The sequence below is a fragment of the Triticum dicoccoides genome, chromosome 4B, assembly GCF_002162155.2.
Source record: "Triticum dicoccoides isolate Atlit2015 ecotype Zavitan chromosome 4B, WEW_v2.0, whole genome shotgun sequence".
Classification (NCBI taxonomy): domain Eukaryota; kingdom Viridiplantae; phylum Streptophyta; class Magnoliopsida; order Poales; family Poaceae; genus Triticum; species Triticum dicoccoides.
The window spans coordinates 483,252,627-483,266,774 of record NC_041387.1 but is presented as its reverse complement, the minus strand read 5'-3'; the positions used below and the strand labels follow the sequence as shown (position 1 = coordinate 483,266,774).

General features: G+C 45.4%; 1 protein-coding gene across 7 annotated transcripts; it reads left to right on the top strand.

Moving 5' to 3' along the window:
• The first annotated feature begins 1,645 nt into the window (after positions 1–1,645).
• Positions 1,646–14,148, top strand: LOC119291009 (zinc finger BED domain-containing protein RICESLEEPER 2-like). 7 transcript variants are annotated; one of them, XM_037569694.1, is made up of 4 exons: positions 1,646–1,894; positions 3,284–3,583; positions 9,323–11,430; positions 13,774–14,148. In XM_037569694.1, the coding sequence occupies exons 2-3, from the start codon at positions 3,286–3,288 to the stop codon at positions 11,428–11,430; spliced, it is 2,406 nt and encodes an 801-aa protein (XP_037425591.1). In that variant the 5' UTR covers positions 1,646–1,894; positions 3,284–3,285; the 3' UTR covers positions 13,774–14,148. The 7 variants fall into 7 exon arrangements, with proteins under 7 accessions (XP_037425591.1, XP_037425593.1, XP_037425592.1 ...); XM_037569696.1 differs by having other exon boundaries at positions 1,648–1,894; positions 3,363–3,583; positions 9,323–11,433; XM_037569695.1 differs by having other exon boundaries at positions 1,648–1,894; positions 9,326–11,433.

Sequence of the window (14,148 nt, the reverse complement as noted above, 5' to 3'; positions counted from 1 at the left end):
CTGAGTTTGATCGCGGAAGCTCCCAAAAAAGCGCCATCTTGATCTCTACACACCACCGCCACCGCTCCATGACCACCTGCTCTTCCTACTGCTGCATCTGCATTTATTTTGGTCAGTCCTTCTGGTGGTGGAAGCCACCCCGATGGCTGAATAACAAGGACCTTGATCAACTTCGGCGCCTTCTTCTCTATGAACTCAAGATCATTCAGAAAAAAGTTGATAAAAGAATGTGTGGAAAAAGGAGTTTGATAAATGTCTTCATGGATCACTTTTCTCCTAGCTCGCCAAATCGCCCATAGTGTCACCACCATGCGGGTGAATTCTTCATGCTCCAGCTTGTCATACAACGTGAAGACCCAATTCTTTGCGTTCATCGTCAGGTTATCATACATGCAATCCACTGTCTCTTCAGAAGATAAAGACCACACACTTCTTGCCATTGGACAGTCTATTAGAGCATGTTTCCATGAGTCAGGTGCAGAACAAAGGGTGCAGATCCGTGTTGTGGTCATATTACGGTGGTGTAAAACATCCAACGTTGGAAGAGACTCGTGGCACAACCTCCATAAGAAAATCTTCAGCTTGGAAGGCACTCTCAAACTCCACAAAGACGTCCAAGCCTTCTCCTCTACCATTATGTTTGAACGACCGCCGACTTGCTCCAGGAGTGCCTCTCGCTGCAGTTTGGTCTTCAGCAAAAATCTGTAAACTGAAGCTACTGAAAACACACCTTTGTCGTCTTCCCCCCATGCCCAAAAGTCCCGCACATGCCTGGTACACAGCGGTATTCTGAGAATTATATCAGCATCAGCAGGGAGAAAAACAGTTCGCACCTTATCTTCTCGCCAAATAGCAGAAGAACTATCGATTAATTCCGAGACTAAATGAGGTTTATCATTAACCAAAGACACAATTGGTCTCATCATTCCAGATCGAGGGATCCAATTTTGTTCCCATATTTTTGTTTCTTCTCCCGTCCCAATTCTCCTTATAAGACCCCCTAATAGAGCATCTCTTCCATCTAAAATCGCTCTCCAAATTTGAGAGGGATTATGTCCCAGTTCCGCTTCTAGTAGAGATACATTTGGGAAATATTTGGCTTTTAAAACTCTCGCGCTCAACGTCATGGGAGCTTGAATCAATCGCCACACTTGCCTAGCCAAGAGCGACAAGTTGAAAAGCTCAATATCCCGAAAACCGAGGCCTCCCAAATACTTCGGTTTAGTGCACACATCCCATGATATCCAACAGGGCTTCCTTTTCCCCCTCTTGCTGCCCCACCAGAATTGCCGGATTAATGATGTGACACTCTCACATATGCCTTTGGGTAGCCTGAAACATGACATTGAATATACAGAAATCGCTTGAGCAACCGCCTTTATTAGTACTCCCTCCGTCCCAAAATAAATGACTCAAAAATGACTAAATTTTGTACTAATTTTAATACAAAGTTGACACACTTTTGAGTCACTTATTTTAAGACGAAGGGAGTACTTCTTTCCCTGCATAAGAAAATAACTTCTCCATCCATCCCTTGATCTTTTCCCAAACCCCAAACCTGGGTCCAGTGGATATACGGGCCCTGAACCTAACCAAACCCATATCTGGAACTTGGGTCGGGCCTGGAGCTCGCCACCCACGACGAACCCACCTACCCACAGATCATCCAACTCCACGCCCTAACCCTACCCTACCCTACCCGGATCCCTGTCTGCACCGGGCCGCTGCCGCTGCTGCGGCCGCATCGCCGACCTCTATCTCCGGCGCGGCTGCCGCTGCCGCTGCCGCCGCATCGCCGGCTTCGATCTCCAGCACTCCCGATTCTGCCCTGATTTGGATTTCTTCACCTGCTCTGCGTTCTCATCTCCGACGGAATTTGAGCGTGCTTGGAGCAGTAAGCGACGCGATCCCAGTACCCTTTGTTTTCAGTTCCGAATTCCGTAGCTGTCGGCTCTGTTTGCTGCTATGGATGTGTGCTAGTCCTTGTCGACATGTTCCGCTGCTCTGATTTTTTGTTTCTAGTAAGAGAGTTGGGGTATAAGTGGGTGTTAGTTTCAGGGGAAACCGTACCAAATTAAGTGTGGAACTGTTAGCAAACTCGAACCAAAAGTTCATGGCGATCTACTTGCCATCCTTTTTTTCCTGAATACGCAGCGCGTCATTTCATCGAGAAGAAAGCGCAAGCGACCAGACTTGCAATGATTTACAATGAGCACTGCACCCGCCAATCCAGATTCCGACTGAGGTTGTGGTTGTACCATAGGACGGCTCGCGTTCGGGACTGGCGCAGTGTTTAGTATTTTGGCTGCCAAATTTAGTGACGAAACCAAGCATACTGGCGCAATGTTTAGTATTTTGGCTTCATGACAGCTGGCATACAAGTCCAGAACATCGACTCCAGGGTTGCACCACTGTGCCTAGAGGAGTCGTCTAGTGGACGGCAAAACCCAGCTAGAACTGGGGAGGCGTCGTCCAGTATGCACCGATAGCAACGTACATCATGCTCCGGAAGTCGACACTCTGCATAGAGGATCAACATTTCTTTTGCCGCTGCCAAGCGTTGTCGGCAAGAGGATCAACATAGTGAACAGAGGCTTTGATATTGTCGACTCCGGCTGCAACCAGGCAGGGAAATAGGTGAATTTTTTGTCTTACAGGCCAAAATCCAAAAGCCATAGTTAATCTTAATTAAACACCCCCTAAGTGCACGCCTAGGCACACTTTTTTCTTTCACTTGTTGGCTGTCACTCAGAGAGGTAAGTAGAAATTGCCGGCAGTTGTCGTGTTAAAGTGAGCATCACCTACAGGCCAATGCTGCCGCCATGCCAGAGTACCACCAGTATGTGCCTGGCAGCGTGGGGACCAGACACACCTGCCAGGGGAAGCTGTTTGACCGCACTCAGCCATCCACTGAGAGCGTGGGGTCGGATGAGGCGATGCTGCAAGGTGAGGCGAGCAGGGCCGCAGGGGAAGGCCCCATCTCTGTGACTGGCTGGCTGGCAGTGGCCCATGGCTAGGATGTGATGTAGGGTCGAAGGCCCGGCCTGTGGCGAGGATGTGAGGTAGGGGTCGAAGGCGTGCATCGGTTAGTCATCTGCCTGGCAACGCACCACATCCTTTTATGCTTCTCTGTAAAAAATCATGCTTACAAAAATGTTTACTTTCCTGTGTTCAAAGTTATATCTGTAGGTGATGTTGCTTCTTGTGCTTTATTCCTTATTTATCTACTCTGCAGTTCAATCATATGCTTTGCTAAAAATTGATTGTGTCGTATCAACTGCAGCTATGGAAAACATGGATGAGCATGACAGTGATGCTAATATGCCGTTAGGGATAGATTCTGATGGAGCTTCTGCCTCCAGATTCAGGAAGAAGAGGTCTAAGGTGTGGGAAGAGTACAAGCCTATATATATAAATGGAGTGATTCAGAGCGCGGAATGCCACTACTGCCATACTCTCATGAGCTGCAAAGGTGCTGATGGACGTTCCAACGGAACGAGCCATTTATGGCGACATCATAATAATTGTCGAGCAAAAGAGGGATTTGACCTGAGCGAGCTGCATGATACAGACTTCCCTTATGGTATGTTTATGTTGTTTCTTTTATGCGTCATAATTTAGGTAATTGAGTAACCGATGCATGTGTATGCATTGAGGTGGATTATGCTAATCCCAGTTGGTGGAACCACTTTGCATAATATGCTGTATGTAAATTGTGTTGTTTTAGGTCTCTTACAGTGCTATGGTATGTCCATTCGGTAGAGCCACTTTTGCATTCGTTGCTGTTTGGCTACATGCTTTTGTTAAAGTTGGTGCAAACATAGTTTAATATCGCATCCATCTATGAAATATGTAACAAGAGAAGACGGCTATCTCTGTACCTGTACATAGGCAACTATCCATATTCTTAACTTACAGCAGTTAGTTCAATCTTAATCTGTTTTTCCAAACGAGACACTATGTCTTCCACAGGACCTTGCAAAATAAGCAGAACACAACACCGTTAATTACCAGAAACTGAACCTTATTGATTTTTGCCTACAACAACAACACCAACAACGAAGCCTTTAGCCCGAAACAAGTTGGGGAAGGCTAAATCTGAAACCCATAAGATCTCGCAATCAACTCATGGTTCTGGCACATGGATAGCTAGCTTCCAAACTCTCCTGTCCATGGCTAGTTCTTTGGTGATATTTTTGTCCTTCAGATCTCTCTTTACGGACTCCTCCCATGTATGGTCTAACCCAACCTCTCTTAACATTACAACACGCTTTAGCCGTCTGCTATGCACTGGAGCTTCTCGAGGCCTGCGCTGAATATGCCCAAACCATCTCAGACAATGTTGGACATACTTCTCTTCAGTCGGTGCTGTCCCAACTCTACCCCGTATATCATCATTCTGGACCCGATCCTTCCTTGTATGGGCACACATCCATCTCAACATGCGCATCTCAGCTACACCTAACTGTTGAACATGTCACCTTTTAGTCGATCAACACTCAGCGCCATACACCATTGTGGGTTGAATTGCCGTCCTATATAACCTGCCTTTTAGCTTTTGTGGAACTCTCTTGTCACAGAGAACGCAAGCTTTGTGCCACTTCATTCATCCGACTTTGATTCGATGGATCACATCTTCATTGATATCACCATCCTTCTGCAACATTGGCCCCAAGTATCGATGGTGTCCTTCTGAGGTACCACCTGCCCATCAAGGCTAACCTCCTCGTGCCTAGTAGTACTTAAATCGCACCTCATGTACTCGGTTTTAGTTCTACTATGCCTAAAACCTTTCGGTTCCAAGGTTTTTCTCCATATCTCTAAGTTTCTATTAACCCCCATCCGACTATCATCGACTAGCACCACATCATCCGCAAAGAGATACAACATGGGATATCTCCTTGTATATCCCTTGTGACCTCATCCATCACCAAAGCAAAAAGACCGGCCAGAGAGTAAACAATCTTCGTTGGAACATTACGTGTGCAAAAGTACTCTACAACACCAGCGTAGCTCAACGAGGAGTCTCGAGTCCATTGTGGTGCGCAACATCACGCCCACCAGCTCGACGAGTGCATGGCGCACATTCACACTGGCAATAGGGCCATCAGAGGTCACCAGGATGGGAGGTTGCAGTAGTAGCAGGTCTTCTCGTGCGCACCCACTTGCATCCATCTCGCCGCCGCACTAACCATCGTCTCTGACCGCTCTGGTTGTTCCCGGTGCCGCTGAACCGTGATGCCTTAAGTCGTCGCCCGCCACATGCTGGAGCTCATCACATCAGGATGAGTGATTGGGGATGGGTCGTCGCATGGCCAGGGCTCGTCGGCCATGCGCAGGTGCCATGCGATGAGCAGGGAGAGTGGGGGACGGAGCGCTGGGGCACCGGGGCTTGTCGGTCATGCGCGGGCGTGACGTACGAGTAGGGAAGCGACGGGGTGGAGGTGGTGCCGTGGAGCAGCAACAAGTGATGTGTCATTGATATCTGGTTGCCATGCCGTCATGTAGGGAGAGATAAAATGAATCAATTGAGGAGGCAAGGGGGAGATTAAGGAAGGAGGTGCATATGACAGGTGGGCCCACGTAGTATGTGAGAGTAGTTTTTTTAGGCTGGGATCACCTCTTTCCTATTACACCAAACAAGATTTTACTATCATAGGGTCGGGATTGACTAGGATTGATAAATACAGGGTGCTAATTTCAGGGATTAAAAGTTCAAGGTTCGATTCCAACTACGCGTACAAAGTCAAGGTTTAAAATAGACTTTTCTCCCTACCACATGACATTTTGCGGTATCTTATCTTAGGCCTTCTCCAAGTCAATGAACACCATATACAGGTCCTTTTGCTCCCTGTATCTCTCCATAAGTTTTCGTACCGGGAAAATGGCTTCCATGATCGACCTCCTAGACATGAAACCAAACTGATTTTTGGTCATGCTTGTCATTCTTAAGCGGTGCTCAATGACTCTCCTATAGTTTCATTGTATGGCTCATCAGCTTAATTCCATGGTAATTAGTACAACTTTGAAGATCCTCTTTGTTCTTGAAGATTGGTACTAATATACTCCGCCTCCATTCTTCTGGCATCTTGTTTGCCCGAAAAATGAGGTTGAAAAGCTTAGTTAGCCATACTATCGCTATGTCTTTGAGGCCTCTCCACACCTCAATGGGGCTACAATCAGGACCCATTGCCCTGCCTCCTTTCATCCTTTTTAAAGCATCGCAGACCTTAGACTCTCGGATTTGCACAAAACGCCTGCTGGTATCATCAAAGGAGTCGTCCAGTTCAATGATAGAGCTCTCATTCTCTCCATTGAACAGCTTGTGGAAGTACTCCCACCATCTATGCTTAATCTCCTCGTCCTTTACCAGGAGCTGATCTGCTCCGTCCTTGATGCATTTCACTTGGTCGACATCCCTCGTCTCCCTCTCTCGGATCTTGGCCATCTTGTAGATGTCCCTTCCTTCGTGTCTAAGCACTGGTAGAGGTCCTCATATGCCCGACCCCTTGCTTCACTCACAGCTCGCTTTGCGGCCTTCTTTGCCACCTTGTACTTTATGTTGTCTGCACTCCTATCCAGGTGTAGCCGTTTGAGACAATCTTTCTTCTCCTTACCAGGTATCTTTAGCTTCGCTTCTACTTTAGGGCACTCCAAACTCCTTTGAAGCCACCTTACAAATGCAAATCGCCATCTTCATCCACATATTGCCTGCATCACCTCCTTCCTCCCAAGGGCCCTCCTTAATGACCATCTCCTTGAAAGCCTGAGCTGCCTCCTCCTTGAGCTTCCACCACTTCGTTCTAGCGACTTCGGCACGCTTATCCTGCTGGCCACGAATCCGAAAGCGGAAGTCAGCCACCACAAGCTTATGTTGAGGGACAAAACTCTCTCCAGGTATCACCTTACAATCTAGGCAAGCATGTCTATCTTCTCTTCTCGACAGGACGAAATCAATCTGGCTAAAGTGTTGACAACTACTAAAAGTCAGTAGACGTGATTCTTTCTTTCTAAAGAGGGTGTCAGTTTCGATCATATCGTAGGCTAGAGCAAAGCTTAGGACATCTTGTCCTTCTTGATTCCTGATGTGATAGCCAAAGCCCTCATGCACCCCTTCAAAACCTGTGTTAGATGTACCCATGTGGCCATTGAGATCTCCTATGAAGTGCTTGTCGCCAATAAGTACACTCCTAACCATGTCCTCCAGACCTTCCCAGAACTTGGTGTTCTGATTGTGACCTACTTGCGGGGTATATGCGCTGATAACATTGAGAATTAAGTCCCCAACTACCAGCTTGACCAGGATAATCCGGTCCCCACTCATGAAGTTCTCATTTTGGCCTACTTGCAGGGTATACGCGCTGATAACATTGAGAACTAAGTCCCCAACTAGCAGCTTGACCAGGATAATCCGGTCCCCATGCCTCTTGACGTCTACCACCCCATACTTGAGACTCTTGTTGATCAAGATGCCTACTCCATTTCTGTTTGCAGTTGTCTGCGTGTACCACAGCTTGAAGCCAGTGTCCTCCCACCTCCTTCGCCTTCTGTGCTCTTCATTTGGTTTCTTGGACGCAATGGATATCAACACCTCTCCTCACCGATGTATCAACTAGCTCCCGTAGTTTACCTGCTGGGGACCTACGTTCCAGCTAAAACCCTACAGGAACGTAGTGCATATGATAGCTGTAGGGTAAGGACCCGCTTAGGTAGCTGGAACGTAGGGTCCCTAGCAGGTAAACCCTACAGCTATCATATGCACAGTCCTAGATGGCAGCCATGCATTAAGCAATCAAGCTTCTAATACATTAGTGATATTAATTAAGGGGTATGTTAATAATATCTCAGTTCAACAACTGATGGCATACTTCAAGCAGTCATGTTGATTGTACCAGCTATATCCTTCTTGCTGCACTTGATAACTTAATGAGAAAATTGAATACATGGTTACATTCAGGATACCTGGCACATTGTTCATCTGCTAGATCAGTGATTACAGGTTACAAATTCGCATTTTGTTTGGCAAGCTACAATTAAATTATAAATAAGATTCTTTACACGACTATACATAAGATCTACAAAGCGCGGACACGCAAAAACAGCTACATCGGCATCCTAGTATGGGTGGACACGGCGATACGCGTATCCTGCAGTATCCCATCTTTTCCGAATTAAAAAAAACTAAATAGGGATATGCTGTGGACACGGTGGGGCCTCTTGGGGCCTCTGGAGGCCAGTAACGGCCCTATGCAAACCCTACTATTGGCAGGTTTGCACGCATGAGCGCCACAAAAGGGACGAGCTGCTCCAGGCTCCAGCGACTCCGCCACTGCCGCTGTTTTCCACAAGACCAGCAGCCTCTCCTCCCGACGACAACCATGCTCAAGTAGGTAACCTCAATCTCTTCATCTCTTTGTGACTCATTTTTTTGCTGTTGAGCTGCTGCTGCTAGCTTCCCCGTGCGGCCATGCCATTGCTGCTTGGGTTTTTGATTAGCTGCATGCTGTTGTGCTGCTTGAATGCTTTTGGTTGGGTTCTTTTCTTTGTGCTGCTGTTGAGCGTTGACTGTCATTGCTGCTTGCTGTTAGGGAGCATGGCATCTGGGAGCGCCGCCGCCGGCAGCCAATCGTCCGTGGGTGAGAGTGAAGGCTCCTAGTTATCATGTTATGAGTGGACTGTGTTATGCTGTCATGTTGTGTCTACTGTCTAGTGTGTACTATGGTTTATTTTTGTAATACCGCGTCATGTTGGGAGCTTGAGATTGCCAAACCATACTGCACTTGGGAGCCAAATACATTGGACATTTGGAAAGCAAATGTCTTTACTGTTTTCATGTTCTGTACCACTTAAGATTATGTCTTCTTAAGTTTCTAATACTAGCATTTGATGTATTTTGCAAGTTGCAATGACATGGGCCTGGAGGACCAATTAATTCAATCATTGAACACTTGAGAAAAAGGAGACAGCAAATGGGGCAGTATTCTGATCTCATCTCAGTTTCTCATTAATCTTTTGTCTTTAACTCCTTATTGCATGGTGTATTTTTAATTTATATATATTCTCCGTATCCCGGTGTGGCTGTTTTTGGAAAATGCCGTATCCCGTGTCCCCGATGCGTATCGCCGTGTCCGTGTCCTCGTATCCGTGCTTTTTAGCATAAGATTTGGATCTTTATCATTAGGTATGGGTAATGTGTTGTGCTTTAGATTTTGTTGTTTACCACTTTACTGTAAATTAAGGGTGCAAGCAGCAGCTTTATTATAAGTTATATCTTTAATCTTAAAGGTATATTCTGACTAACTTATGCGTTATTCATGCATAGTAGGTGTGAATGACATTGATCCAGTGAACCAGATTCTTCCAGAGCCACTTGATGACATGAACTTGGTAAATCATAGTGAGAACGGCAGATTGAGATCGAAGGTATGGATGGACTTTACACCTGTCTATGTTGAGGGGAGAATCCAGGGTGCTGACTGTGTCCATTGCCACACACGACTTAGTGCAGAAAAGAGTACATGCGATTTAAACCAACACACTCAGACTTGTTCAGCACGGGCTGGAACTAGTGTAAATCATCAGAAAGATGGGCTTTTCTTGTCCAGTGTACCAATTTTTAAATCTAGGGTGAAGGATGAACTTTTACCTGCCTTGACAAATGGTAAGGTTCAGATTGCAGAATATGCTAGCAGGTTCCACTTGGGTTATAATTCTAGTGACAAAACTTGTCAAAATCAGCACATTCTGGCTTTACCAGCAGACAACATGACCCCAATGGAACAGTATAAGTCGTCTGCTCGTGCTCCAGATATCAAGATCAGGAAATTTGATCAAGAAGCATCTTATCAAGAGCTAACTAGGATGATAATAATGCATGGCTATCCCCTGTCAATTGTGGAGCATGAAGAAATGAAAAGATTTGCGAAGGGCCTTAACCCTGTGTTTAACATGGCTTCAAGCCTAGATATGGAAGAATATTCAATTCTGCTGTTTCAGAAAGAGAAGTCTGACCTTAAGGAGAAAATTGCACTTTCGTCACGACGAGTTTCGTTATCAGCAAGTGTGTGGGTCCCTCATGGAGCCGATCCCACAGTAAAGTACCTGTGTTTGACCGCGCATTTTATTGATGCTGAATGGAAGCTTCAAAGGAGAATAATCAAGTTTGGTGTGCTTTGGTCCTCACCTTCTGATTTGGAAAGGATGATACACTGTAAGGAGGCTTGTGTGCTAGAATCTGAGGTTGGGGCGTATAATGTCATATGGGAAGCTATAAGAGAGTGGAATCTTGACAGGAAGCTTTTCTGCTTGACATCTGTAAGCGAAATAAGAAACAGTGGAAGTATCTCAAAGCTGAAGGACATGCTTATACAGAGGAACTGTCTTCCTATTAGAGGTGAGCTATACAATATTGCTTGTGTGGATGATATGGTTGACAGCGTTCTTTCGAAAGGGCAACCATTGCTTTATCGTGTCGGTGATCTGCTAGAGAGATTTATTCAAGCACGTGCATCTTCATCGCTGACTCAGCAGCAACTTTTGGAAGTTGCTAACGATGTTGATATGAAGTGCCCCCATGAAGATGCAAAATGGTGGCATAAAATTTACTTTAGACTTGAGGTTCTTTTGCATTTCAAGAAGTTACTTCCCTCTGAAGAATTTGTATCTGTGGAAGAAATGAAAATTGTTGAGCCTATCTATAAGATTTTGAGGGTTTTCTATCGAGTCGTTGAAGTAATGTCTGGGGCTGTTTGCCTGACAGCAAATATGTACTTCCATGAAGTATGGAAAGTTAGGACGATTTTGCAAGAAGAAGCATGTACTGAACACTCCGACGTTGCTAGCATGATTAGAGAGATGCAGGAAGCATTCAATGAATATTGGGCAAAGTCGTACTTGTGGTTGTCAGTGCCTGTTGTTCTTGATCCGAGATTCAAAATTACTTTTATCGATTTCCGTCTTAAACGAGCTTTTGGCACTGATGCAACAAAGTATGTAAATGATGTAGCTGAAATAGTGAGGGAATTGTTTCATGAATATTGCACCCCCGTGGATCAGCTGAATGTTAAGACTTCACATTGCGAAGTTCAAAATGTTGAAATAGATGGATTTGACAGTGATTTATTGGAAGATTGGGATCAGCATCTTACTGCACAGACAAGGAGTCAACTATTGTCGGAGCTTGACAGCTATCTTGAAGATGGTCTTCTTCCACGGAAGGATGATTTTGATATTCTAAACTGGTGGATGAGTCATTCTTCGAAGTATCCAACCCTCTCAAAAATGGTGCAGGATGTCTTGGCAATGCCATCATCTGCTGTTCACTGCGAGGCAGCATTCAGCAGTGAGGGCCCAGTAATTCATAAGCAGTGGAGCACATTAAACATCAAGACAATTGAAGCACTTGTGTGTACCCGAGATTGGATTAGCTAGGTGGTAAGTTCTGCACTTTGGTTTTTCTATTTACATACTTGCTGGCTTCGTTGAGACCCTAAAAAGAAGCATGTGTAATCTTATTAGACCACAGCTTAATTTTGCATCTTGACTCGTAAGAGAAACATCAGACAGACTTTTAGAAGTCTCATATATTGGTTCCATTTCCTATTAATAGAAATTATGCTTACAGTATCTACCATAACACGGCAACATCAGCAACAGAACACCTCAAAAACAAAAGACACACAGGAGTAACTAAGAGACGGGAAGGAAAAACTACTGCAGCGGCGAAGCAGTGCAAACTGGAGAAAACAACGCCCAATCCTTGTGCCTTCATGAGCCTGTTAGTCAGAGTCCATGACGTCCAGCTCTTCCCTGCACAAAACACTTCAGATGTGACGTGTCCCAGCAGCCTTGTGCAGAACTGCAGCTCCTACCAGGCTACCATGCGGTCGACTTCACCTTCAGATTGTTCACCAGTTAAGCCAATAACAAACCTGAAACACCACTGTGGTGGGATCACAGGGCCATAAAGATTGAAAACAAGCTGAATTCCCAGCCTTCCAGATACCCCATCACAGCGGCTACCCCAATATTTGGAAGTTTCTTCATACTTCCCCTTAACTCTCTTAGCCAAACGTTACTACAATGGTCGGCGCTATGGGCTGGGCAGTTTGCTCCAACCACACAGCTGACAACATTCCAAATAAATCTAGCCAGGGGCAGGTAGAGTAAGTGGTCAGTTAACTCGTCACCTCCGCAGGAGTGAAGTGCATCCTAGGTCCTCGAACTATTTCAGAGGTGTCACGGAGGTCCTCAAACTATGAAAAGTGTCATTTAGGTCCTCGAGGTGCAATAAGTGTGTACATAAGTGACACATCTGAAATAGTTTGAGGACCTATGTGACACCTATGAAACAGTTCGAGGACATAGATGGCACTCGAGGACATAGATGGCACACACATTGCACTTCAAGGACCTGGATGACTATTTTCATAGCTTGAGGATGTGACACCTCTGAAATAGTTCGAGGACCTAGGATGCACTTCACTCCCGCAGAAGAGACAAGCTTTTGGGCATACACCTCCCCTGTGCAGCAGAACATCTCTGGCAATGATGCTTCTCTTAAGCATTAACCAGAGAAAATTTTTGACTTTGCAGGGGGAATTTGCATTTCCAAAGAAGCCTAAAAGGGACCTCCCAACGTTCTGCATTGCCAAGTAAAAGGATCTAGAGCATGATTGGTTCGATGCCAAAAGTTGGCATGCCAATATTTGGGAAATGCCAAATGTTGGCTAGTGATTGGTTGACTACCAACTTTTCTTGCCAACCTCACAAAAAGTTGCCAACTTTTGGCAGCTTATCATTTTGCCAAATGTTGGCTTGCTGAAGTTGCCATCAAAAGATAGCACAATGTTCAAGACCACACCCTCACATATGTTCAGCAAGCTGTTCCATTGCACGTCTCTTTCCCCAACTAGATCTCATTGACAACATAAGCAATGTAAACCACTTCCAATCGCCTCATTCACAATATTCCGCGGGTTTGTAGAAAGTGGAAATAGCCTAGGGAAGGAATCAACAAGGCTGTTATTGCGCAGCCAGATATCCTTCCGAATGATAGTTCTCCTCCCATCTCCCACCTTAATCCTACAGCATGACCAAAAGAGAGGTTCACTTCCATATTCCCTTGCTCAGCTTAGCTTGCCTACTTGGCACATTCAAGTCGGAGGCCAGGCAATGGCTAGTGGCTAGGGGTGTCTGAGTTGTATTCTCCAGGTGTTCCCCTTCTTAGGGCTTGTACAAACTCTTCTTTGTACAAAGCATCGAAACGCAAGTCTTTTGCGCTTTCTTGTGAAACAAACTTCCATGTGCCCTTGCCAAAAATGAGAGCCCCGGGCTTTTAGTGATGACTTGGCCTAGAGAGCAATTGCTTAAATACATTTTGGACAGAACTTCCTGTCAAGGCCCAGTGTCATTGAATAACTAACATAACCACTCGGCTAGCAAAGAGATGATAAGCACCCCGACCCTGGTTCTTTGGCATACATACCTTTGTCCAACCAGCCAAATTATTATTATTTTGGCACATATTAAGTTGTGGCTAGATTGCACAAGGTACTCCCTCCGATCCAAATTAATTGACGCAGCTTTAGTACAACTTTAGTACAAAGTTGTACTAAAGCAGCGTCAATTAATATGGATGGGAGGGAGTACTACTGTTCAAGTAAAATCATCCAGTTGCATACAAGTGCCAGTTAGTTTATTAAATCGTGCTTCTTAACTCCCTGGTGGGGATGTTTTTCTAACATGAGAGGTTTTCCATCAATAATTTTGCAGGCTCCATGTTATGCTACAGAATGCTCTTCATGGAGAGAAGGCTATGCGTTGTACAAATACCCATTCTTCTTCTAACATTGGAGGATGCTATTGCTAGGACGACTTACTAACGAACCATTCTGTTTCCGTGCCGGACATAGTTCACAGCGTCTCAAACATTTCTGCATTCCTCTCTCAAACAAATGTACACATCGGCTCGTCGCAGAAGCTTGTTCTTGGGGTGTATCATGCTATGTTGTTCCCTGTGTTTAGATCTGGGGCTCCTGCCCAGACGCTCGCGTGCAGTGCCTATGGTTCGCTCCTGTTTTAACCTAACGAGGATCAGTTGTGTAAATTGTATGGAAGACATTCGCTGTTCAATTTACTAGTGGCCAT

What these genes read in the sequence shown, in the direction of transcription:
- LOC119291009 (XM_037569694.1), top strand. Translation starts at nt 3,286, where the DNA reads ATGGAAAACATGGATGAGCATGACAGTGATGCTAATATGCCGTTAGGG. An exon ending in TGATACAGACTTCCCTTATG is followed by an intron (nt 3,584 to 9,322) that starts GTATGTTTATGT and finishes ATTCATGCATAG; the next exon opens with TAGGTGTGAATGACATTGAT.